This window comes from Oncorhynchus clarkii, unplaced genomic scaffold, assembly GCF_045791955.1.
Source record: "Oncorhynchus clarkii lewisi isolate Uvic-CL-2024 unplaced genomic scaffold, UVic_Ocla_1.0 unplaced_contig_8498_pilon_pilon, whole genome shotgun sequence".
NCBI classification, from domain to species: Eukaryota; Metazoa; Chordata; class Actinopteri; order Salmoniformes; family Salmonidae; genus Oncorhynchus; species Oncorhynchus clarkii.
The window spans coordinates 21,256-46,829 of NW_027258196.1; the positions used below are offsets into that span (position 1 = coordinate 21,256).

Genomic DNA, 25,574 nt, shown 5'->3' on the forward strand with positions numbered 1-25,574 from the left:
GTTGTTGTTGACAGGACGTGTGTTGATGCTGTTGTTGTTGACCGGACATGTGTTGTTGTTGTTGACAGGACATGTGTTGTTGTTATTGACAGGACATGTGTTGTTGTTTTTGTTGTTGTTGTTAACAGGACATATGTTGTTGCTGTTGCTGTTGTTGACAGGACATATGTTGTTGATGACAAGACGTGTGTTGTTGTTGTTGACAGGACATGTTGTTGTTGTTGAGAGGACGTGTGTTGTTGTTGTTGTTGACAGGATGTGTGTTGATGTTGTTGACAGGACATGTGTTGTTGTTGTTGACAGGACATGTGTTTATGTTGTTGTTGACAGGACGTGTGCCCATGAGGTCGTTGCTGTTGGTGCTTCTGCTGATTGGCGTCCAGGCTGTACTGAACATGGGAGGTGTCCTGGGCCCGGTGGCAGCCAACCACAGCGCAGAACACCACACAGTAGCCAATGGCAGAGCAAAACAGCAGCGGGCGGCCCGCCTCTCAGTGTCACCTCAGCAGGAGCAGCAGACTCAGCAGAGACCCAGCCGGACCAGACAGGCCCACAGGCCAGCCTCTCTACCCCAGGGCTGGATCTCTTCCCTGGGCCACTCTGAGACAGGCTCCCCCTCTACCTCCTCCATCCCAGAGGTGGACACCAAACTGTTCAGCAAGCGGCTCTACCACTCCTCACCGCGCGTCGTCTTCAGTGACGTACCCCCCTCTCACCACGGCCTGGGGGGGGAGACGGGGGAAGAGGAGGGAGAGGAGGAAGTGGGGAGGGTGATGGGTGGGGGAGTGAGGGTGAGGCGGAAGGCGGGGGGGCAGCCCATGCACAGGGGGGAGTACTCCGTGTGCGACAGCATCAGCGTGTGGTTGGGGAACCTGACCAAGGCCACAGACATCGCCGGCAACGAGGTGGAGGTTCTGCCAGAGGTGAAGATAGACAACGTCCGCAAGAGACAGTTCTTCTACGAGACCACCTGCCGTGTGGCCACACCCCCGGGGGGCGGAGCTGGGGTTGGGGGAGGAGTTATGGGAGGCGGGCCCAATGCGGGGGCCAAATCAGGGTGCCGCGGCATCGACAGCCGTCACTGGAACTCGTACTGCACCAACACGCACACGTACGTGCTCGCGCTCACCAAGTCCAAGGAGCAGATGGCGTGGAGGCTGATACGCATCAACGCAGCGTGTGTGTGTGTCCTCAGCCGCAAGTCCTGGAGGCACTGACCTTTAACCCCTGGGACTATGGACCCTGAACCACACACCATCATCACTGACCTTTAACCCCTGGGAATATGGACCATGAACCCCGAACCACACACAGGACACACACCATCAATACTGACCTTTAACCCCTGGGAATATGGACCATGAACCCTGAACCACACACCATCATCACTGACCTTTAACCCCTGGGACTATGGACCCTGAACCACACACAGTACACACATCATCATCGGCCGTCACTAGGGGTCGAGTATGATTGCCCTCCTGGTGGGTCTCACACACACACTCTTGAATCACCCCCCCCCTACCTCAGTCAGTGTCCTGGTTCTTCTAAGTTATGAGGACTGTAAGTCATATTTATATTTTAAACAGTCTATTATGAATATATATATATGTATATATTATATAAGTGTGTGTATATATACACGCATCATGAAATCAAGCTTTCATTGTTGTGTTGTTGTTGTTGTTGTTATTTATTAAACTCTTCAGTATATGCCTGGTTCCTTTCTCTCTGCCTCATTGGCTGTTGGAGGTTTTCAGAGATCTCTATTTACACCATGCAGAGAGACATGGTGAGTGTGTGTGTGTCTGGTGATACTCTCCTTATGGGGACCAGAAGTCCTCACAAGGACAATTCAAACAAGTGGGGACATTTCGCCGGGCCCTACAAGGTTTAAAGGCTATTTTAGGCTTAGGGGTTAGGTTTAGGGTTCAAATGAGGGTTAGGGTTAAGGGTTAAGTTTAGGGTCAGGTTTAACGGTTAGGGAAAATAGGATTTGAATGGGAATCAATTGTTTGGTCCCCACAAGGATAGTATAACAAACGTTTGTGTGTATGTGTTTGTGTGCATGTGTATGTGTTTGCCGGTGTGAGTTTGCATGGTGCCTGTGGACATGTCGGAGAATCTCACCCTGGCCGTGCTGGCCCTCACTGGTTGACCAGGCAGAGTACAAGAATACACACACTGTCTGGGACCAACCTGATGCTGGAACTTCGGGATTCCTGTCACCTTGGAGTGCTGGTGTTAACAAAGCCGATGGTGTTGAGAACTATGTGATGTTAGAGCTATCACAGGAGGGACGGTCCCAACTAACATCTGGACACCGAAGGAGAGGTGGAGAGAGAAGGGAGAGGAGGGGGTGAGTGCAGGGGTAGGATAGAGTGGAGGAGTTATGGAAGGAGAGGTGGAGAGAGAAGGGAGAGGAGGGGGTGAGTGCAGGGGTAGGATAGAGTGGAGGAGTTATGGAAGGAGAGAGGCAGTGAGGGAGGGAGGGAGGGAGGGGAGAGAGGGAGAAGAGGGGGAGAGTATGAGGAGGTATGGAGAGATGGAGGGAGAGAGGATGGAGAGAGAGAGGATGGAGGGAGAGAGGATGGAGAGAGGCTGGAGGGATGGAGAGAGGCTGGAGGGAGAGAGAGAGGATGGAGTAAGAGCGGATGGAGGGAGAGAGAGAGTGGATAGATGGAGAGAAGATCGAGGGAGAGAGAGAGGAGGGAGGGATGGCGGGAGGATGGAGAGAGGCTGTAGAGAAGATGGAGGGAGGGAGAGGAAAGTGGATGGAGGGAGGATGGAGAGGGTGGAGCGAGGATGGAGCGAGGATGGATGGAGGGAGGGAGGATGGAAAGAGGCTGGAGGGAGGATGGAGGGAAGGGGAGAGGATGGAGGGAAGGAGAGAGGATGGAGAGAGGATGGAGCGAGAGAGGATGGAGGGAGAGAGGAGGGAGGGATGGAGAGAGGATGGAGAGGAGAGAGGATGGAGAGAGGATGGAGTGAGAATGGAGCTAGGGAGAGAGGATGGAGAGATGGAGAGAGGATATAGAGAGGATGGAGGGAGAGAGGATGGAGGATGGAGAGAGGCTGGAGGGAGAGAGGAGGGAGGGATGGAGAGAGGATGGAGAGAAGGAGAGAGGATGGAGGGAGGATGTAGAGGCTGTAGAGAGGATGGAGGGATGGAGCGAGGATGGAGCGAGGATGGAGGGAGGGAGAGAGGCTGTAGAGAGGATGGAGGGAAGGGGAGGGGATGGAGAGAGGATGAAGGGGAGAGGTTGGAGAGAGGGAAAGAGTATGGAGCGAGGATGGAGCGAGGATGGAGAGAGGATGAGAAAGGATGGAGAGAGGATGAGCGAGGGAGAGCGAGAGGATGGAGAGAGGATGGAGCTACTTTCTTGCAATTCTATTTTGGAATAACTCATGCCATGTTAATACTTTATCTGAGTGAGAATGACTACCAAAATCAATGTGGTATTCAGCCATGATTACTACAAGTTTAGATAGCTGATAGACTAACTACAATCTAAAAATTGGTAGCTGACATGGCTAATTGAGTGACTGACAGTGACTGACATAACAATAATGATAATAATAATAGTTTGTTTTTATGAGTCGGGCCTGTTATGAGAAATAGTGTCTCCCGGCCTAATAGTGTCCCCCTCTGCGTCAACATGGGATTCCATGACTTCTAGCTTCTGTTGCTAGGGCTGTTGCTAGGGCTGTTGCTAGAAATTCTGACTGGATTACGTCATGAACCAAAGCGTCCGTTGCTATGCCGGTTGCTTGGTTACCACGTAGCGATCGCGAAGGAAGGAGGACAGTTGGAGTTCCATTTCACCTCAATTATTACCTCAGAATTGCTCTCCAAGGACGGTGACTATCTGCCGCTTCAGAGGACCGAAAAGACTGGAAAGAGATCACATATATTTGTTTTTAGATAAGAACATTTATTAAATCGGAATAAATTATTTAAGCTGTTTTTAGATTTGACGTTTACTGTACTTATTTACCTCAGCCTGTCGAGTCAGCTAAAGCCGGCTACAATAGCCAGACAGTTTTATTTAGCTAACGTCAGCTAGCTAGCTACTGTAACTGTTATTGTAGCTTTCTGTTTGTATGTAGCTTGCACTTCAATGGCATCCCTCGAGGAGATTTTATTGTATCTTTCCAACCAGGCGAAGTACTATAAAGACACCACTGATCTCGACAAGAGACACCACATTCAGAGAAATTCACAATTCAGGATAACGTTAAGCAGTTCACTTCTATTAGATAACTGGTTGGATTTACCAATGAAAAAACATTTTTCAATGACCGAGATGCATGCTGGACATGTCAGAGTGAAGCACATGATTGCCAAAATCAACCTACTCTTCTTCTGATGGAGGTGGTGGACAGCTGGGTAAGTGAAAGAACCTTTTGTTTATCAATCACATTCTAGTATATCTGAAATGATTAGGATTTCAATGAATGTCATATCAGAGAGCGCACAACGTTTCAATGTGTCACTTTTTACTTAAAGGTCATTCATTACCTTGTCTAGCCTGCCAGAAGTCTGAGAGGGTGAAGACTGTGGTACCAGAGTCCAAAAGAGCCTGCCAGAAGTCTGAGAGGGTGAAGACTGTGGTACCAGAGTCCAAAAGAGCCTGCCAGAAGTCTGAGAGGGTGAAGACTGTGGTACCAGAGTCCTAAAGAGCCAGCCAGAAGTCTGAGAGGGTGAAGACTGGCGCCAGAGTCCAAGTCCATCAAAGTTGTTTTCACCAGAGCACATGATCTGTAAGTGCAAATGATGCCCTGATAAGTTATGTAATGGTTGCTGTATTTGACCACAGCAGAGTTCAATATTATAGAATGTGTGTGTGTGTGTGTGTGTGTGTGTGTGTGTGTGTGTGTGTGTGTGTGTGTGTGTGTGTGTGTGTGTGTGTGTGTGTGTGTGTGTGTGTGTGTGTGTGTGTGTGTGTGTGTGTGTGTGTGTTTACAAATATGAACATCTGCATACTGTATGACACAGATACGGGTAAGAATGAAGTAATCTTGTATACACAATTATCTCATATACTGTGGTCTTTCAAATGTGTGATTGACTTTTAGTGTTGTTGTTTGTCTATTGCTATTTTTGTATAATGTCCTTTCAGATCACTGAAACCCCACCTGGTGTGGTGGACGTTGTCGAACCAGATCAGAACTCCTTTCAGGACCACCTTCCGACCACCTCCAGGACCACCTTCAGGACCACCTTCAGGACCACCTCCAGGACCACCTCCAGGACCACCTTCAGGACCACCTTCAGGACCACCTCCAGGACCACCTTCAGGACCACCTTCAGGACCACCTCCAGGACCACCTTCAGGACCACCTTCAGGACCACCTCCAGGACCACCTTCAGGACCACCTCCAGGACCACCTTCAGGACCACCTCCAGGACCACCTTCAGGACCACCTTCAGACCACCTTCAGACCATTCAGGCCACCTTCAGGACCACCTTCAGGACCACCTTCAGGACCACCTCCAGGCCACTTTCAGGACCACCTTCAGGACCACCTTCAGGACCACCTTCAGACCACCTCCAGGACCACCTTCAGGACCACCTTCAGGACCACCTCCAGGACCACCTTCAGGACCACCTCCAGGACCACCTTCAGGACCACCTCCAGGACCACCTTCAGGACCACCTTCAGGACCACCTCCAGGACCACCTTCAGGACCACCTCCAGGACCACCTTCAGGACCACCTCCAGGACCACCTTCAGGACCACCTTCAGACCACCTTCAGGACCACCTTCAGGACCACCTTCAGGACCACCTTCAGGCCACTTTCAGGACCACCTTCAGGACCACCTTCCGACCACCTCCAGGACCACCTTCAGGACCACCTTCAGAACCACCTCCAGGACCACCTTCAGGACCACCTCCAGGACCACCTTCAGGACCACCTTCAGACCACCTTCAGACCATTCAGGCCACCTTCAGGACCACCTTCAGGACCACCTTCAGGACCACCTCCAGGCCACTTTCAGGACCACCTTCAGGACCACCTTCAGACCACCTCCAGGACCACCTTCAGGACCACCTTCAGGACCACCTCCAGGACCACCTTCAGGACCACCTTCAGGACCACCTTCAGGACCACCTCCAGGACCACCTTCAGGACCACCTCCAGGACCACCTTCAGGACCACCTCCAGGACCACCTTCAGACCACCTTCAGGACCACCTCCAGGACCACCTTCAGGACCACCTTCAGGACCACCTCCAGGCCACTTTCAGGACCACCTTCAGGACCACCTTCAGACCACCTTCAGGCCATTCAGGACCACCTCCAGGACCACCTTCAGGACCACCTTCAGGACCACCTCCAGGCCACTTTCAGGACCACCTTCAGGACCACCTTCAGACCACCTTCAGGCCATTCAGGACCACCTCCAGGACCACCTTCAGGACCACCTTCAGACCACCTTCAGGCCATTCAGGACCACCTTCAGGACCACCTTCAGGACCACCTTCAGGACCACCTTCAGGCCATTCAGGCCACCTTCAGGCACGGACTGAGAAGGACGGGGAGGTTTCTGACCAGGTAAAAATGATGTGAGACTGAACATGGACGAGGTGCAGGAGAAACAGGAGAGCTACCTGAGGAGAATCAAGAAGGGGACCAAGTGCTACGACATCTGGGCCAATGACTTGGTTTGGAAGAAGGTCGAAAGGAAGGTGAGACCTGGGAAACCTCGCTGCTCTTTCGCTCCTAGCTGGGGTCACCATCTGTTAAGGTAAATATAAAACATCTCTGATAATAACTATTTGCAAAATGAGCTCACATCAAACCACATCCATCATAACATCAACCTCGACCACAAAAACCAACCAGAGCCTCAACCACACATCAAACTTAAACTGAACCACAACCATCAAACTCAAACAACCCAAACATAACCAAACTCAACCTCAACCACACTGCTCTCTGGTGACTGTTACCATGTAACTAGATCAGGGTTCGGCAACGGGCGTCCAAAACCGGCCCACAAGTGATTTATTTTGCCCCCCCCCCCCCCCAAAGTTTTTAGTAAAATTATTGACTTTTGTTTTTGGTAAAGAATATAAGGACTTCTGCTAAAACTGAAATTTGTTCCCATGAATAAAAATAAAAGTTTGGGATTGTGTCTCAATGTAATCAAGGTATGAAATCAGCATGTTGTTTTAAAATGCAAGGTCTTCGTGGACTTACTTGTGGTCAATTTGCCGAGTTCAAAATTATTATAACTATGTTCTGTCCTCACATCCCTCCGCTCAGACAAAAAACCTTCCCGCTGCTGAGTTGCCTACCCGTGCACTAGATGGTGCTGTTTACCTATAACAGGGACTCTTATGACTTCTTCGTGAGAAATGAGTGAATCGGTTAGCAGCTGATGTTGTTCTTTAATAACACAGACCCCAAAGCAAATAGCTAGCTTTAAGCACCAACTGTCAGAGCAGCTCACAGATTACTGCACCTGTACATAGCCCACCTATAATTTAGCCCAAACAACTACCTCTTTCCCAACTGTATTTATTTTATTTATTTATTTTGCTCCTTTGCACCCCATTATTTTTATTTCTACTTTGCACATTCTTCCACTGCAAATCTACCATTCCAGTGTTTTACTTGCTATATTGTATTTACTTCGCCACCATGGCCTTTTTGCCTTTACCTCCCTTATCTCACCTCATTTGCTCACATTGTATATAGACTTGTTTGTACTGTATTATTGACTGTATGTTTGTTTTACTCCATGTGTAACTCTGTGTCGTTGTATGTGTCGAACTGCTTTGCTTTATCTTGGCCAGGTCGCAATTGTAAATGAGAACTTGTTCTCAACTTGCCTACCTGGTTAAATAAAGGTGTTCTCAACTAGCCTACCTGGTTAAATAAAGGTGTTCTCAACTAGCCTACCTGGTTAAATAAAGGTGTTCTCAACTAGCCTCCCTGGTTAAATAAAGGTGTTCTCAACTAGCCTACCTGGTTAAATAAAGGTGTTCTCAACTAGCCTACCTGGTTAAATAAAGGTGTTCTCAACTAGCCTACCTGGTTAAATAAAGGTGTTCTCAACTAGCCTACCTGGTTAAATAAAGGTGTTCTCAACTAGCCTACCTGGTTAAATAAAGGTGATCTCAACTAGCCTACCTGGTTAAATAAAGGTGTTCTCAACTAGCCTACCTGGTTAAATAAAGGTGTTCTCAACTAGCCTACCTGGTTAAATAAAGGTGTTCTCAACTAGCCTACCTGGTTAAATAAAGGTGTTCTCAACTAGCCTACCTGGTTAAATAAAGGTGTTCTCAACTAGCCTACCTGGTTAAATAAAGGTGTTCTCAACTAGCCTACCTGGTTAAATAAAGGTGTTCTCAACTAGCCTACCTGGTTAAATAAAGGTGTTCTCAACTAGCCTACCTGGTTAAATAAAGGTGTTCTCAACTAGCCTACCTGGTTAAATAAAGGTGTTCTCAACTAGCCTACCTGGTTAAATAAAGGTGTTCTCAACTAGCCTACCTGGTTAAATAAAGGTGTTCTCAACTAGCCTACCTGGTTAAATAAAGGTGTTCTCAACTAGCCTACCTGGTTAAATAAAGGTGTTCTCAACTAGCCTACCTGGTTAAATAAAGGTGTTCTCAACTAGCCTACCTGGTTAAATAAAGGTGTTCTCAACTAGCCTACCTGGTTAAATAAAGGTGTTCTCAACTAGCCTACCTGGTTAAATAAAGGTGTTCTCAACTAGCCTACCTGGTTAAATAAAGGTGTTCTCAACTAGCCTACCTGGTTAAATAAAGGTGTTCTCAACTAGCCTACCTGGTTAAATAAAGGTGTTCTCAACTGGCCTACCTGGTTAAATAAAGGTGTTCTCAACTAGCCTACCTGGTTAAATAAAGGTGTTCTCAACTAGCCTACCTGGTTAAATAAAGGTGTTCTCAACTAGCCTACCTGGTTAAATAAAGGTGTTCTCAACTAGCCTACCTGGTTAAATAAAGGTGTTCTCAACTAGCCTACCTGGTTAAATAAAGGTGTTCTCAACTAGCCTACCTGGTTAAATAAAGGTGTTCTCAACTAGCCTACCTGGTTAAATAAAGGTGTTCTCAACTAGCCTACCTGGTTAAATAAAGGTGTTCTCAACTAGCCTACCTGGTTAAATAAAGGTGTTCTCAACTAGCCTACCTGGTTAAATAAAGGTGTTCTCAACTAGCCTACCTGGTTAAATAAAGGTGTTCTCAACTAGCCTACCTGGTTAAATAAAGGTGTTCTCAACTAGCCTACCTGGTTAAATAAAGGTGTTCTCAACTAGCCTACCTGGTTAAATAAAGGTGTTCTCAACTAGCCTACCTGGTTAAATAAAGGTGTTCTCAACTAGCCTACCTGGTTAAATAAAGGTGTTCTCAACTAGCCTACCTGGTTAAATAAAGGTGTTCTCAACTAGCCTACCTGGTTAAATAAAGGTGTTCTCAACTAGCCTACCTGGTTAAATAAAGGTGTTCTCAACTAGCCTACCTGGTTAAATAAAGGTGTTCTCAACTAGCCTACCTGGTTAAATAAAGGTGTTCTCAACTAGCCTACCTGGTTAAATAAAGGTGTTCTCAACTAGCCTACCTGGTTAAATAAAGGTGTTCTCAACTAGCCTACCTGGTTAAATAAAGGTGTTCTCAACTAGCCTACCTGGTTAAATAAAGGTGTTCTCAACTAGCCTACCTGGTTAAATAAAGGTGTTCTCAACTAGCCTACCTGGTTAAATAAAGGTGTTCTCAACTAGCCTACCTGGTTAAATAAAGGTGTTCTCAACTAGCCTACCTGGTTAAATAAAGGTGTTCTCAACTAGCCTACCTGGTTAAATAAAGGTGTTCTCAACTAGCCTACCTGGTTAAATAAAGGTGTTCTCAACTAGCCTACCTGGTTAAATAAAGGTGTTCTCAACTGGCCTACCTGGTTAAATAAAGGTGAAATAAAATAAATAAAAATATAAATAAATCAGGGGAAGGAAAATAGGTTTATTTGAAGAGGACAAATCATACAGGGAGGTAGATGATCATTCTTCCCTGTCCTCAGTGGTTCTCTCCTGTGATTCTCTGCACAGAACAAAGGGACAGGATGTAGTTTTATAACCCAGCCTTAACCTGTGGTTGACCAATTAGAATTTCTTGCAGTGAAACTGGGCCAATGGCCAAATAACAAGTAACCTATTTCAGGCTCACTGTATAGACAAATTCCTCCCATGTCTCTGACCCATTGATCAATAATTCTCTATAACAGAAAAAAACACTATTTACATTGATCGTTAGTCCTATCGACTTCTCGTACTCTGTCTCTGTGTTGTGTATTTATGTTCCAAATATTCTTCAGAAACCAAAACATGATTACTTTTTGGTTGGTGGCAAAATAATGTTGGTTGTACAACTCAGTTTGTCAGTTAAAATGTCTCGTTGTATTGTACCGTTCCATATGACTCTCTCTATTTAAAATGTCTCTTGTATTGTACCGTTCCATATGTCTCTCTCTATTTAAAATGTCTCGTTGTATTGTACCGTTCCATATGACTCTCTCTATTTAAAATGTCTCGTTGTATTGTACCGTTCCATATGTCTCTCTCTATTTAAAATGTCTCGTTGTATTGTACCGTTCCATATGTCTCTCTCTATTTAAAATGTCTCGTTGTATTGTACCGTTATGACTCTCTCTATTTAAAATGTCTCTTGTGTTGTACCGTTCCATATGACTCTCTCTATTTAAAATGTCTCTTGTGTTGTACCGTTCCATATGACTACTTGCTTGCTGTGACTTGGTGAGGTTGGACCCAGGTGCAGTGAAGAGACCAGACTAGGAATCAGCGGTTAAGGATTAACATACTACTTTACTGATATACGGTAACGGAAGGATCACAGTAACACTGGGAAAACAACAAACAAACAACAAACAACTCACTCAGGAGACAAGCACACATAGAAACACACACTAAGTCCCCAAAACTCACTCAGGAGACAAGCACACATAGAAACACACACTAAGTCCCCAAAACTCACTCAGGAGACAAGCACACATAGAAACACACACTAAGTCCCCAAAACTCACTCAGGAGACAAGCACACATAGAAACACACACTAAGTCCCCAAAACCCACTCAGGAGACAAGCACACATAGAAACACACACCAAGTCCCCAAAACTCACTCAGGAGACAAGCACACATAGAAACACACACCAAGTCCCCAAAACTCACTCAGGAGACAAGCACACATAGAAACACACACCAAGTCCCCAAAACTCACTCAGGAGACAAGCACACACAGACACACACAAACACCAAGTCCCCTAAACTCACTCAGGAGACAAGCACACATAGAAACACACACTAAGTCCCCAAAACTCACTCAGGAGACAAGCACACACAGACACACACAAACACCAAGTCCCCTAAACTCACTCAGGAGACAAGCACACATAGAAACACACACCAAGTCCCCAAAACTCACTCAGGAGACAAGCACACATAGAAACACACACTAAGTCCCCAAAACTCACTCAGGAGACAAGCACACATAGAAACACACACTAAGTCCCCAAAACCCACTCAGGAGACAAGCACACATAGAAACACACACCAAGTCCCCAAAACTCACTCAGGAGACAAGCACACATAGAAACACACACTAAGTCCCCAAAACTCACTCAGGAGACAAGCACACATAGAAACACACACCAAGTCCCCAAAACTCACTCAGGAAACAAGCACACATAGAAACACACACTAAGTCCCCAAAACTCACTCAGGAAACAAGCACACATAGACACAATTCAAGCTTCAGCAAAAGGCAACAGAAAACACACCTGTTTTAACAGTGACATCATAATGAGTAAATTGGACACCCCATACTCTAGGAGGTCTCTGCTGCCCTCTGGTGACAGGTGTAACCATGACAACCTGAGTGTGGTTAATGTCTCTAGGACGGTCTCTGCTGCCCTCTGGTGACAGCTGGAACCATAACAACCTGAGTGTCGTTAATCTCTCTAGGACGGTCTCTGCTGTCCTCTGGTGACAGGTGTAACCATGACAACCTGAGTGTCATTAATGTCTCTAGGACGGTCTCTGCTGTCCTCTGGTGACAGGTGGAACCATGACAACCTGAGTGTCGTTAATGTCTCTAGGACGGTCTCTGCTGCCCTCTGGTGACAGGTGGAACCATGACAACCTGAGTGTCGTTAATGTCTCTAGGACGGTCTCTGCTGCCCTCTGGTGACAGGTGGAACCATGACAACCTGAGTGTCGTTAATGTCTCTAGGACGGTCTCTGCTGTCCTACGGTGGCAGGTGGAACCATGACACTATGGCAGCACCCGAGGGGCCAGATGAGAATTTACCCTTAGTCTTGGTGGTGACGTAGTATCCCCATGAGTGACAGAACACTGAGCCAATCATGGCGCAACGCATTTTCTGCTAGCTTGCCCCACCACCACAGAACGCATTGAGATAGGCTGAAACACCTGCATTTTGGAGCTGCCTTACACAAGAAAACAAAAAAAAGACCATGTTTGGATGTGGCTTTATTAACTCAATGATATACACTGCTCAAAAAAATAAAGGGAACACTTTAACAACACAATGTAACTCCAAGTCAATCACACTTCTGTGAAATCAAACTGTCCACTTAGGAAGCAACACTGATTGACAATAAATTTCACATGCTGTTGTGCAAATGGAATAGACAACAGGTGGAAATGATATGCAATTAGCAAGACACCCCCAATAAAGGAGTGGTTCTGCAGGTGGTGACCACAGACCACTTCTCAGTTCCTATGCTTCCTGGCTGATATTTTGGTCACTTTTGAATGCTGGCGGTGCTTTCACTCTAGTGGTAGCATGAGACAGAGTCTACAACCCACACAAGTGGCTCAGGTAGTGCAGCTCATCCAGGATGGCACATCAATGCGAGCTGTGGCAAGAAGGTTTGCTGTGTCTGTCAGCGTAGTGTCCAGAGCATGGAGGCGCTACCAGGAGACAGGCCAGTACATCAGGAGACGTGGAGGAGGCCGTAGGAGGGCAACAACCCAGCAGCAGGACCGCTACCTCCACCTTTGTGCAAGGAGGAGCAGGAGGAGCACTGCCAGAGCCCTGCAAAATGACCTCCAGCAGGCCACAAATGTGCATGTGTCTGCTCAAACGGTCAGAAACAGACTCCATGAGGGTGGTATGAGGGCCCGACGTCCACAGGTGGGGGTTGTGCTTACAGCCCAACACCGTGCAGGAAGTTTGGCATTTGCCAGAGAACACCAAGATTGGCAAATTCGCCACTGGCGCCCTGTGCTCTTCACAGATGAAAGCAGGTTCACACTGAGCACGTGACAGACGTGACAGAGTCTGGAGACGCCGTGGAGAACGTTCTGCTGCCTGCAACATCCTCCAGCATGTCCGGTTTGGCGGTGGGTCAGTCATGGTGTGGGGTGGCATTTCCTCCATGTGCTCGCCAGAGGTAGCCTGACTGCCATTAGGTACCGAGATGAGATCCTCAGACCCCTTGTGAGACCATATGCTGGTGCGGTTGGCCCTGGGTTCCTCCTAATGCAAGACAATGCTAGACCTCATGTGACTGGAGTGTGTCAGCAGTTCCTGCAAGAGGAAGGCGCTGATGCAATGGACTGGCCCGCCCGTTCCCCAGACCTGAATCGAATTGAGCACATCTGGGACATCATGTCTCGCTCCATCCACTAATGCCACGTTGCACCCCAGACTGTCCAGGAGTTGGAGGATGCTTTAGTCCAGGTCTGGGAGGAGATCCCTCAGGAGACCATCCGCCACCTCATCAGGAGCATGCCCAGGCGTTGTAGGGAGGTCATACAGTCACGTGGAGGCCACACACACTACTGAGCCTCATTTTGACTTGTTTTAAGGACATTACATCAAAGTTGGATCAGCCTGTAGTGTGGTTTTCCACTTTAATTTTGAGTGTGACTCCAAATCCAGACCTCCATGGGTTGATAAATTTTGTTGTGTGATTTTGTTGTCAGCACATTCAAAGAAAAAAGTATTTAATAAGAATATTTCATTAATTCAGATCTAGGATGTGTTATTTTAGTGTTCCCTTTATTTTAGTGTTTAGTGTTCCCTTTATTTTTTTGAGCAGTATATATATGTATTTTGTACATTGTTTGCAAACTGATACGTGACACATATTAATGCCAAAATAAAATGCAAAACAGCCAACAACAAAAAAAGTATTCATTTATTTTTGCTAAAAATGTGGGTTTCAAAAAGTCATTCAGGGGTCTGCCCTGAATGACAGGTCGCCACTGCTTATATGGCCCCTTTAATTATCCTACGGTCCTGACTTGGTGTACAGGGAGAATACTGTAAGAACGGCCCATGTTCTGAATTCTGTCGCTGTACATTTCAAAAGTACTGAACAACGTCCTTCCTAGCTCCTCATTAATGTCTTAATCGAAATTACGGATTGCCTCTAATCCACTCGCCATCCCTTTATGCCATGGTTTGTACACCTCGATTGTCAGTAGAAACCACATTTGTTCAAGCAAGTCAGCCATGTCAGCCGTTTTTTTTAAGGCAGTAAATGAGGTTGAATCAGTTGTTTCCTTGATAGCCAAAAAAGCGCTGCTGTTGGGACAGCGTTATGTATGCCGTAACAGTTTGTGTGCACCGTTTTTCACGTTATCGTGCAATTCATGTTGTGCTATGGCTTTGCTGGCATGGATTTTTTTTTTAATGGTTTGCCCCACCAAGATTTACATGCTAAAATCGCCACTGATTCAGCTCTGTCTGAAGCAAAAAATAAGAGACGGCCTAACCACCATCAGACCAAATCATGCAGGAGAGGACACGGCCAGCCAGCTTCATATCCAATCAGAATCAACCATGCAGTCACTGGACTGGAATCAGCGAGTCCGCATGTCTGCTGTCCCTGTCTGTCTGTGTCGAGTTGGAACCGCCGGTCTGGAACCCCCCTCCACTCCCCCTCACATTGAAATGGGCGGTCTGGAAACACAGTGAGAGGAACCTCAGGTGCTTTACTCTGCTGACGACATTGACAGCAGCACGGTGCACCGATATATTGTTTACATTTTTTTTTAAAGAGAAAGAATAGCGACAAACTCCGATTTACGTTTTGTGAATTAGCGTTGCATTTTTGGAGCCAACAATGGGGAAAGTGGAAGGAGGAATGAAATGTGTCAAATATCTACTTTTCATCTTCAACTTCATATTCTGGGTAAGTCGTGATACAGTTTTTGTATTTACTTTTGGCGAAATATGTTTGAGTTTGTGTTTGAATGAAGCGGTCTGCTGTGTCGATGCTGCAGTTAACGTTCGCCTATCCAGCCTACAACAAAAGCATGTTGCATCGCCATGCGGACATACCAAACCGCTGAATTATTTTAGCCTATTGTTTGTTTTTTGTAACATTGCTTCTCGAATTTGCAGCTCTAGTCATTTTGCCGGTTAATTTGAGTCTCCCCCCGTCCTCGGCTATTTTTGTCCCTTTATTCATCGCGTATATTAAGTAAATCGCGTCGGCATGGAAAGGGTGACTGTTAGGAGGTTGAGTTTTGGCTCGTCGGGACACTCGGACTCAAATCACATTTTCCACTGAAGGAAAATCCGCCCTTTCCCCTAGCCTTGGCGCGGTGTGTTTTTGATCGGAAGGGGAGAAGGATAGTCAGGGAGTTATATTACGCTGGCCCGGGTTGAACCGGGCAATGGCCCGTCACATCATCGGTCGAAAGCAGGGAGGTAGTAGCGATCTTCCCAAATCAAACAGTCATTTGCACCACTCTAGGTGCATCGACCAGAAACATTTTTTAAAACATAAAATACATGTTTTTAATATAAGATCGTTTTCTTTGAGAAGGAAGATTAAGCGTTTATCAAGAGCAATCACCTTTGCATGTGAAAACACACTGGCCTAATCCTATTCGTTACTCCACGTGCTTATTTACGTTATGTTTGTTTTGAGCCGACTTCGAGAGGGGCATCTAGCTCATTCCCGGGAGGCAGCCAGGTTCCAAAACGAACGCTATTGTTTTACACCAGGAAACTCCCCAGACTGTGTAACGCGGGCCAGATAAACGAATCCCCTCGGAGTGAGTTCGGGGCAGTATGGAACAACACCATCTCAGCAATTGGCGCTCTCTCTACGTCTGGGTCATTCATTATAAAACAGACATATGATTGATAAACACACAGTGGCGTGTATTCATGATGTCAGACTTCCTCAGATATTTGACCAATAAGTTATTTAATTTTTTGTATCTTTCGTCTCTCTTGTGTTTTTCATAATTTTCCATCAATTCGCAAGTGTCTGAATCTCTCTGGATAAATAATCCAAGCGAGGGAAACAGCACCCGCCTGTCTCAGTATGTGTAGTCCATATATTTTATGCTGTCTGGACCGTAATAGGATAACTTGTTTCTGCCGTAGCATTTGCTTGGTTGATGCCAGCAAGCGTTTGGCCTCCCTTGATACAAACAATTATAAAAGAATGAGCCAATCAGCGTTGGTCTGGCGCAGCAAAACGTTCCCCAAGGGAGGGCAGTTTGGATTTGGCTTCAGACCAAATTACTTCCTTTGCAAAACATACATTTCAGAAAAACGTGTCTGTTTCTGGTCTGTTTGTGTTTGATGTCCTGCAGTAGCTAGCTTGCTAACTCAGTCCTTTCCTAAGCCATGGATGGAGATGGGGATTTGGACTCTGTTCAGGTAATTCTGATGTAACCATACATTAATTAATATGTTGTGCCACTGGCCTGAGACGATTGGACTTCAATATGTAGTTTAGATGTAGGCTCACGTTAACTAGCTAGCTAACTTAGCTGGTTCAATGTTGACCATGCTAGGAAGTCAGGTTAGCAAGCATTTTAGCTAGGTAGCCTATGACAACAAACTTTGGCTGGTTTGCCAACATGAAGGAGAGGAAGGCGACATTGGAGTTCAACTAGTCTACAAGTAGGATTAGTTTTAAAAAAACGACGTTTTACATCAGTGGGCACACAGAAATCAGTCCCATGGATAGCCACGTTATATTAAGGAACGTTGATTGGACTAAATTGTTTTTGGTATCTTTTAAGTTTGTTTTCAGTGTATTAAACTAAGCGTTTATAGCCTTGTTGATTTGATGAAGTGTAAATGGTGCAGGAATAGCTGGTTCTAAATCACTAGTTGTTTAGTAAACGGTTGAAAACATTAACTTGCTGCAGGTCCTATAACTGTTTGTCTGTGTAGCCGATGTGAAATTGCTAGCTTAGTTAGCGGTGGTGCGCGCTAGTGGCGTTTCAATCGGTGACATCACTCGCTCTGAGACCTTGAAGTAGTGGTTCCCCTTTGCTCTGCAAGGGCCGTGGCTTTTGTGGCGCGATGGGTAACGATGCTTCGAGGGTGACTGTTGTTGACGTGTGCAGAGTTGGTTCGCGCCCGGGTCGGGGCGAGGGGACGGACGTAAAGTCTATACTGTTACAGATGCAACATCTGTTTTGTGGACTTCACCAGACAGATGTTGCTCTCCAGTTTTGTGATGAAACAAACGTAGGCTAAATGTGCATTTGAATATATTCTACCACTTTGTGACTGTTGTCTTTTTGTTGTCACAGGCCTTATTGTATATCACTGTGGCTTAGGGGTTATAGAGCCTCATCGCGGGCCTTATTGTATATCACTGTGGCTTATTAACGAAAGGGGTTATAGAGCAAACCTCACAATTATCACAACATACAGTAGGTTGTAATATGGCTTTTATACTGGCTTGGCTTCCCCAGCGATTTTTTTTTTTCTTCCCCCCCACGTACCTCTACTGTTGTGTACACAGCTAAGCAGATGTTATAGCGGGTGCAGTGAAATGCTTACGCTCCAAACAATGCAGTAAAATGTCACACAGACAGTGCTTGGGACTGTTTACATTTAGGTGCAGGAGAGCTCCACAATACTTCTGATATGGTGTTGTATAAAAGGAACGGGCTGCACAAGCAGTAGACCGTTTGAGGTGCCAGTACTCGGCTCCTGTGAGCTCCTGCCCATTTCAAGCACTGCACACTAAGGGTATAACACACATAATCAATTACAAAAAAGAACAGAAAGAACAACAATAAATGACGGAAATATTCCAATTACTCGGAGGTATTGAACAGCGACTTATTTAACACTGTTGGAGTTTTCTAGGCCTGCCTACATTATGTCCTTATTTAGAAGTTGCATGGCACAAATAGTAGTTTTTCATTCCTTAAAAGTCTCAATATGTAACGTTTTTTGGGGGGCAAACTGACCAAATTCACATAGAAATGTAGTTGTAGATCTGTCATTCTACTTGACAGCAAGTCTAATAAGCGGTAGATCTGTTCGATGTGTGCTATTTCTATGCTTCCTGTTATTAGGTTTTGTACGTGCATCTTATACTGTGGGTTTTGTACACTAGCTGAAACGACCAGTATTTCTGGTTATGGAATATATACTTCATAGTGGTTTAGATGGTACAATGATTCTCTACACTATACTAGTTTATTTTTGTCACAAACTGAAATTAAGCAAACTATTAGAATTTTCACTAGTAGTAAATGGCGGAGGGATTTATGCGTAGTGCGGCTTTAAAGTTATCTCATCTCTGCTCAGACAGTCTAGCTGGCTGACTGCTACTATCTATTATCTCTGTTCTCCCCGTACTGTACTGTCTCTAGTCATCCTATCTAACTAGCCTGACTAAGGATGCTGCAGAGCTGTCTGACTAAACTATCTCTACCATCTCACGTTATCTCTATTCTCCCCGTACTTTACTGTCTCTAGTCATCCTATCTAACTAGCCTGACTAAGGATGCTGCAGAGCTGTCTGACTAAACTATGTATTATCTCTACCATCTCACGTTATCTCTGTTCTCCCCGTACTGTACTGTCTCTAGTCATCCTATCTAACTAGCCTGACTAAGGATGCTGCAGAGCTGTTTGGTGAAAAAAATTGACTAGTTTTTCAAAGTAGATAAGGTGTACTTTCACAAACTCTCTATCCCTCTCTCTCGTTGTTGTGTACATTCGTCTCTCGCTGCGGTCTTTGTGTATCTAATCTAAGTAGCAAGCCTAATGGTGTACCCATTAGGGGCGGCAGGATAGCCTAGTGGTTAGAGCATTGGACTAGTAACCGGAAGGTTGCAAGTTCAAATCCCCAAGCTGACAAGGTAAAATTCTGTCATTCTGCCCCTGAACAAGGCAGTTAACAAACTAGGCCATCACTGAAAATAAGAATTTGTTCTTAACTGACTTGCCTAGTTAAATAAAGGTACAAAATAAAAATCTGGAAGAACAAGCGCAAGGATTGTGGTCATTGTAGTTAATTACTGTAGGTTGAATATTTGCTTAATGAAAGCTACAACTCCCTGAAGCCCAGCATCCCACATAGTTCTTGACTTCATATTTCTCGTGAATTTCTTCAGAGAAATTGCGTGTTTGGCTCACACACAAAAAAAAACAGAACTAAATGGAATTGAAGAATTTGAACCGATAGTTAGTCAATTAGTTCCATTTTAATGAAACCCACGAAAAATGGGTTAATCGCTGAGCACTAACAAGTAGCCTAGTTATGTTATGCGCATGCAACAACTGACATTTTTTAGTTTATTCATATCAATGCAGGCTGCCCTTGGGCTTGGTAGAATATCAGAAGCCAACCTCCAGGCCGTGAAGACCAAATCTAGGTTCATATGGTTGTCCCAAGCACCTGTTCTCTCTCTCGCTCTCTCTTTCTCTTATCTTACACACAACAGGAAGTGAAGAAAGTGTTGCCACTGTGACAGGATGTGAAGAAACTATTGCCACTGTGACAGGATGTAAAGAAACTGTTGCCACTGTGTTTGAACTTAGCCTTTTGGTGAAATTAGTGACACACCTGCTGCCGTGACACTTTAGACTCATGAGCATGGTTTTCGTTAGCCGGTAATAGCTGATAAATGAAATTGGTTCCGGCCAATTGTCCAAGAGAAGAAATACCAGTTGACTGGTCGGCTTTATAGCCTCGACACTGATGGAAATACCAGTTGACTGGTCGGCTTTATAGCCTCGACACTGATGGAAATACCAGTTGACTGGTCGGCTTTATAGCCTCGACACTGATGGAAATACCAGTTGACTGGTCGGCTTTATAGCCTCGACACTGATGGAAATACCAGTTGACTGGTCGGCTTTATAGCCTCGACACTGATGGAAATACCAGTTGACTGGTCGGCTTTATAGCCTCGACACTGATGGAAATACCAGTTGACTGGTCGGCTTTATAGCCTCGACACTGATGGAAATACCAGTTGACTGGTCGGCTTTATAGCCTCGACACTGATGGAAATACCAGTTGACTGGTCGGCTTTATAGCCTCGACACTGATGGAAATACCAGTTGACTGGTCGGCTTTATAGCCTCGACACTGATGGAAATACCAGTTGACTGGTCGGCTTTATAGCCTCGACACTGATGGAAATACCAGTCAATAAATACATTTGACTGGTAATGCTCTTTGATCTATATTTGCATAATTTTGAGTAATTAAATTGGTGCTTGTTAACAATATATTAGTTACGTATTAGGGATGCACCGATGTCCAATATTTTCCTTGCCCAGAAAAACTATACCCGATAACCAATATTAAAAGTTTTAGCGGCCTTTTAAGCATTCTAGGACAGTTAAATAGTTGAAACACATCGCCAAAAACGTTAATTTGTTGGCATTTACATATGTCCCCAATAACAGTAACACATCTATTTATTTACTAAACCTATTTCTTTCACTTACAGCTGTTTCGTTGTTCATTTGTTCAGTCTCAACCAGGATTTCATCATACATGTCAAGCAGTGAAGTTTCGTCTCTGTCTGTCCGTGGTCTCTCTTCCTCTCTGCACTGTCACTGTGTCTGTTTCCATCTTGTCCAGCTCTGTCTGTCCGTGGCCTCTCTTCCTCTCTGCACTGTCACTGTGTCTGTTTCCATCTTGTCCAGCTCTGTCTGTCCGTGGTCTCTCTTCCTCTCTGCACTGTCACTGTGTCTGTTTCCATCTTGTCCAGCTCTGTCTGTCCGTGGCCTCTCTTCCTCTCTGCACTGTCACTGTGTCTGTTTCCATCTTGTCCAGCTCTGTCTGTCCGTGTCCTCTCTTCCTCTCTGCACTGTCACTGTGTCTGTTTCCATCTTGTCCAGCTGTGTCTAACATGTCACGTAAACCCTGTTTCTTGTCTGCATCGAAGTAGCGGTCCTTGTACCTGGCATCTAGCATGGTGGTGACACAGTAGTGGTCCTTGTACCTGGCATCTAGCATGGTGGTGACACAGTAGCGGTCCCTGTACCTGGCATCTAGCATGGTGGTGACACAGTAGCGGTCCTTGTACCTGGCATCTAGCATGGTGGTGACACAGTAGCGGTCCTTGTACCTGGCATCTAGCATGGTGGTGACACAGTAGAGGACCTTGTACCTAGCATCTAGCATGGTGGTGACACAGTAGCGGTCCTTGTACCTGGCATCTAGCATGGTGGTGACACAGTAGCGGTCCTTGTACCTGGCATCTAGCATGGTGGTGACACAGTAGCGGTCCTTGTATCTAGCATGGTGGTGACACAGTAGAGGACCTTGTACCTAGCATCTAGCATGGTGGTGACACAGTAGCGGTCCTTGTACCTAGCATCTAGCATGGTGCTGACAGAGTAGAGGTCCTTGTACCTGGCATCGAGCATGGTGGTGACACAGTAGAGGTCCTTGTACCTAGCATCGAGCATGGTGGTGACACAGTAGCGGTCCTTGTACCTGGCATTGAGCATGGAGGTGACACAGTAGAGGTCCTTGTACCTGGCATCTAGCATGGTGGTGACACAGTAGCGGTCCTTTTACCTAGCATCGAGCATGGTGGTGACACAGTAGCGGTCCTTGTACCTAGCATCGAGCATGGTGGTGACACAGTAGCGGTCCTTGTACCTAGCATCGAGCATGGTGGTGACACAGTAGCGGTCCTTGTACCTAGCATCGAGCATGGTGGTGACACAGTAGCGGTCCTTTTACCTAGCATCTAGCATGGTGGCGACACAGTAGAGGTCGTTGTACCTAGCATCTAGCATGGTGGTGACACAGTAGCGGTCCTTGTACCTGGCATCTAGCATGGTGGTGACACAGTAGAGGACCTTGTACCTGGCATCTAGCATGGTGGCGACACAGTAGCGGTCCTTGTACCTAGCATCGAGCATGGTGGTGACACAGTAGCGGTCCTTGTACCTAGCATCGAGCATGGTGGTGACACAGTAGCGGTCCTTTTACCTAGCATCTAGCATGGTCGTGACACAGTAGAGGTCCTTGTACCTGGCATCTAGCATGGTGGTGACGCAGTAGAGGTCCTTGTACCTGGCATCTAGCATGGTGGCGACACAGTAGAGGCTCATAGAGAATGCCACCGCTTGTTCACAGCCTCTACTAGAGTACTTTTTCCAAGTTAACCCGATGGTCTGTGTTGGCATTTCTGTTGAGCAGGCGTTTCAATTCCATGGTGGGGGTTTCAATTCCATGGCGGGTGTTTCAATTCCATGGCGGGGGTTTCAATTCCATGGCGGGGGTTTCAATTCCATGATGGGGGTTTCAATTCCATGATGGGTGTTTCAATTCCATGGCGGGGGTTTCAATTCCATGGCGAGCGTTTCAATTCCATGACAGAGGGGTTTCACGTCTGCTGCAGACCCAGTTGAGCTTCTTTCTCCAGTCAGCTGTTCAAATGGAGCTGGGAGTGTGTTCATGTTTCCACGTTGTAAACATTTTCTCATATGCCATTGAAATGGCAGCAGCGGTAGGAGAACCAGCACATTCTTGATCATGCAATACGGCTTTCCTCAGTACGAAATCCTCGTCGACCCACTGTGCTGTCAGACTCAGCAGGCTCATGGGGTTGACATTGCTGGTCCAAATGTCAGTCGTGAAGCTAATATCAGCGCCGACTGCCTTGTGTTAGCGCCGACTGCCTTGTGTTAGCGCCGACTGCCTTGTGTTAGCGCCGACTGCCTTGTGTTAGCGCCGACTGCCTTGTGTTAGCGCCGACTGCCTTGTGTTAGCCCGACTGCCTTGTGTTAGCCCGACTGCCTTGTGTTAGCGCCGACTGCCTTGTGTTAGCGCCGACTGCCTTGTGTTAGCCCGACTGCCTTGTGTTGGCGCCGACTGCCTTGTGTTGGCGCCGACTGCCTTGTGTTGGCGCCGACTGCCCTGTGTAGGAGGACATACAGCAGCCTAATGGTAATCTCAATCCCACTTGACCCTGGACATCCCTGGAGATTAATATTAAAGACAACACTCTCTAGAGGCTGGTTTCCCGCACACAGATAAATCCTTGTCCTTTAATAAGCATGTCCAATGGAAGACCTCAATTTAAGTATACTGTTTAGTCCAGGAATAGAAACTGGCCCCTCTGTTGTAGCCTAGTTTAGCATCGTGGAGTGGGGGTGTAAACCGCGGCATCGTGGAGTGGGGGTGTAAACCGCAGCATCGTGGAGTGGGGGTGTAAACCGCAGCATCGTGGAGCGGGGGTGTAAACCGCAGCATCGTGGGGCGGGGGTGTAAACCGCAGCATCGTGGGGCGGGGGTGTAAACCGCAGCATCGTGGGGCGGGGGTGTAAACCGCAGCATCGTGGAGCGGGGGTGTAAACCGCAGCATCGTGGAGCGGGGGTGTAAACCGCAGCATCGTGGAGCGGGGGTGTAAACCGCAGCATCGTGGAGCGGGGGTGTAAACCTCAGCATTGTGGAGCGGGGGTGTAAACCTCAGCATCGTGGAGCGGTGGTGTAAACCGCAGCATCGTGGAGCGGGGGTGTAAACCGCAGCATCGTGGAGCGGGGGTGTAAACCGCAGCATCGTGGGGCGGGGGTGTAAACCGCAGCATCGTGGGGCGGGGGTGTAAACCGCAGCATCGTGGAGCGGGGGTGTAAACCGCAGCATCGTGGAGCGGGGGTGTAAACCGCAGCATCGTGGAGCGGGGGTGTAAACCGCAGCACATCGTGGGGCGGGGGTGTAAACCGCAGCACATCGTGGGGTGGGGGTGTAAACCGCAGCATAGTGGAGTGGGGGGTTATATACAGGAGGTACCAGGTAATAACGTGGCTATATACAGGAAGTACCAGGTAATAATGTGGCTATATCAGAAAGGACCAGGTAATAAGTACCAGGTAATAATGTGGCTATATACAGGAAGTACCAGGTAATAACGTGGCTATATACAGGAAGTACCAGGTAATGACGTGGCTATATACAGGAAGTACCAGGTAATGAAGTGGCTATATACAGGAAGTACCAGGTAATGACGTGGCTATATACAGGAAGTACCAGGTAATGACGTGGCTATATACAGGAATTCTTCAATTAAGTGTTTGTTGTCATTCAACTACAGACGACTAGTTTTCATGCATATTTTTTCACTTCAGAAACACTGCACCTTAACATCTTAAGACTTCGGCAAAAACGTCAAAATTAATTGCATGAATTGTGACCATTTTGAGGAACATGAGCACACATGCATACGGTACTAAATTCAAACCCCCGAGCTGACAAGGTACAAATCTGTCGTTCTGCCCCTGAACAGGCAAGTTAACCCACTGTTCCTAGACTAGTTAACCCACTGTTCCTAGGCCAGTTAACCCACTGTTCCTAGGCCGTCATTGTCAATAAGAATTTGTTCTTAACTGACTTGCCTGGTTAAATAAAGGTAAAAAAAAAAAACTCCACCATTACGTTTCAATTGACAGTTTAGTTGTATTTATTTTTCACAAGACGCAATCATATCAAAATCAGATTCAATAGAAAAAGTTACATTCTTCAGTAAGAAGGTAATCAATATATATATTACCTGACTGTGACCAGAACATCCAGTTGTGATGTATTTTGTCGTGGGTTCCACGTTTTAAAACGTTAAACGTAAAGTGTATTTACCTAGTAGAGACCCGAGGAACGTCGAGTAAACAAACCTTGTGGATGAGTTTGGAATCTCTTGTAGTAGAGCTTTGTAATGAAGGGATCTATGGGACTTCATTTAGCAGACACTCTAATCCAGAGAAAATTACAGGAGCAATTAGGGTTGTGTCTTGCTTAACACATCGACAGATTTTTCAGCTAGTTGGCAAGGGGATTTGAACGATCGACATGTTCAGGTACTGGCTCAACGCTCTTAACTGCTAGGCTACCTGCCACCATGAGACATCCATTGCTTCATCACTGGAAAAGATACGGTTGACTTTTTATATCATTTAAAAGCTTCCAAACAGTGTTGTCAAACTAATTTATTGTCTTTAAAAAAAATAATCCTTTTAACATAATTGATTAAATAATTACAATTAAATATTACAATTTATAAAAATTTTGACATGCCTTTCTGGATGTTTTTGTTGTTGTTCTGTCTCTCACTGTTCAAATAAACCTACCATTAAAATTATAGACTGATCATTTCTTTGTCAGTGGGCAAACATACAAAATCAGCAGGGGATCAAATACTTTTTTCCCTCACTGTAGGTTTCCTCTGAAGGATTGACAGTATCATTTAAAACAACAGATAGGGAGGCAGGTAGTCTAGTGGTTAGAGAGTTGGACTAGTAACCGGCAGGTAG

The 25,574-nt window shown here is 46.2% G+C and overlaps 2 protein-coding genes across 3 annotated transcripts in view; both read left to right on the top strand.

Annotated features, from left to right (window-relative positions):
- Positions 1 to 338: 338 nt before the first annotated feature.
- Positions 339 to 1,389, top strand: LOC139395948 (nerve growth factor-like). The gene has a single exon (XM_071143258.1). The coding sequence runs from the start codon at positions 342 to 344 to the stop codon at positions 1,215 to 1,217; it is 876 nt and encodes a 291-aa protein (XP_070999359.1). The 5' UTR covers positions 339 to 341; the 3' UTR covers positions 1,218 to 1,389.
- A 5,233-nt stretch (positions 1,390 to 6,622) lies between these two features.
- Positions 6,623 to 25,574, top strand: part of LOC139395947 (CD9 antigen-like) — a 62,157-nt gene continuing 43,205 nt past the window's right edge. Inside the window, exon 1 of one of the 2 annotated variants that reach the window (XM_071143257.1) lies at positions 6,623 to 6,755. Coding sequence is in view for 1 of the 2 variants with exons in the window: in XM_071143256.1 (XP_070999357.1) it covers positions 15,146 to 15,214 (69 nt within the window). In the remaining variant the exon portion in view is untranslated. Of the gene's footprint in view, positions 6,756 to 14,983; positions 15,215 to 25,574 lie in introns of those variants that run through there. The other variant, XM_071143256.1, reaches the window with a different exon arrangement.

What these genes read in the sequence shown, in the direction of transcription:
- LOC139395948 (XM_071143258.1), top strand. Translation starts at nt 342, where the DNA reads ATGAGGTCGTTGCTGTTGGTGCTTCTGCTGATTGGCGTCCAGGCTGTA.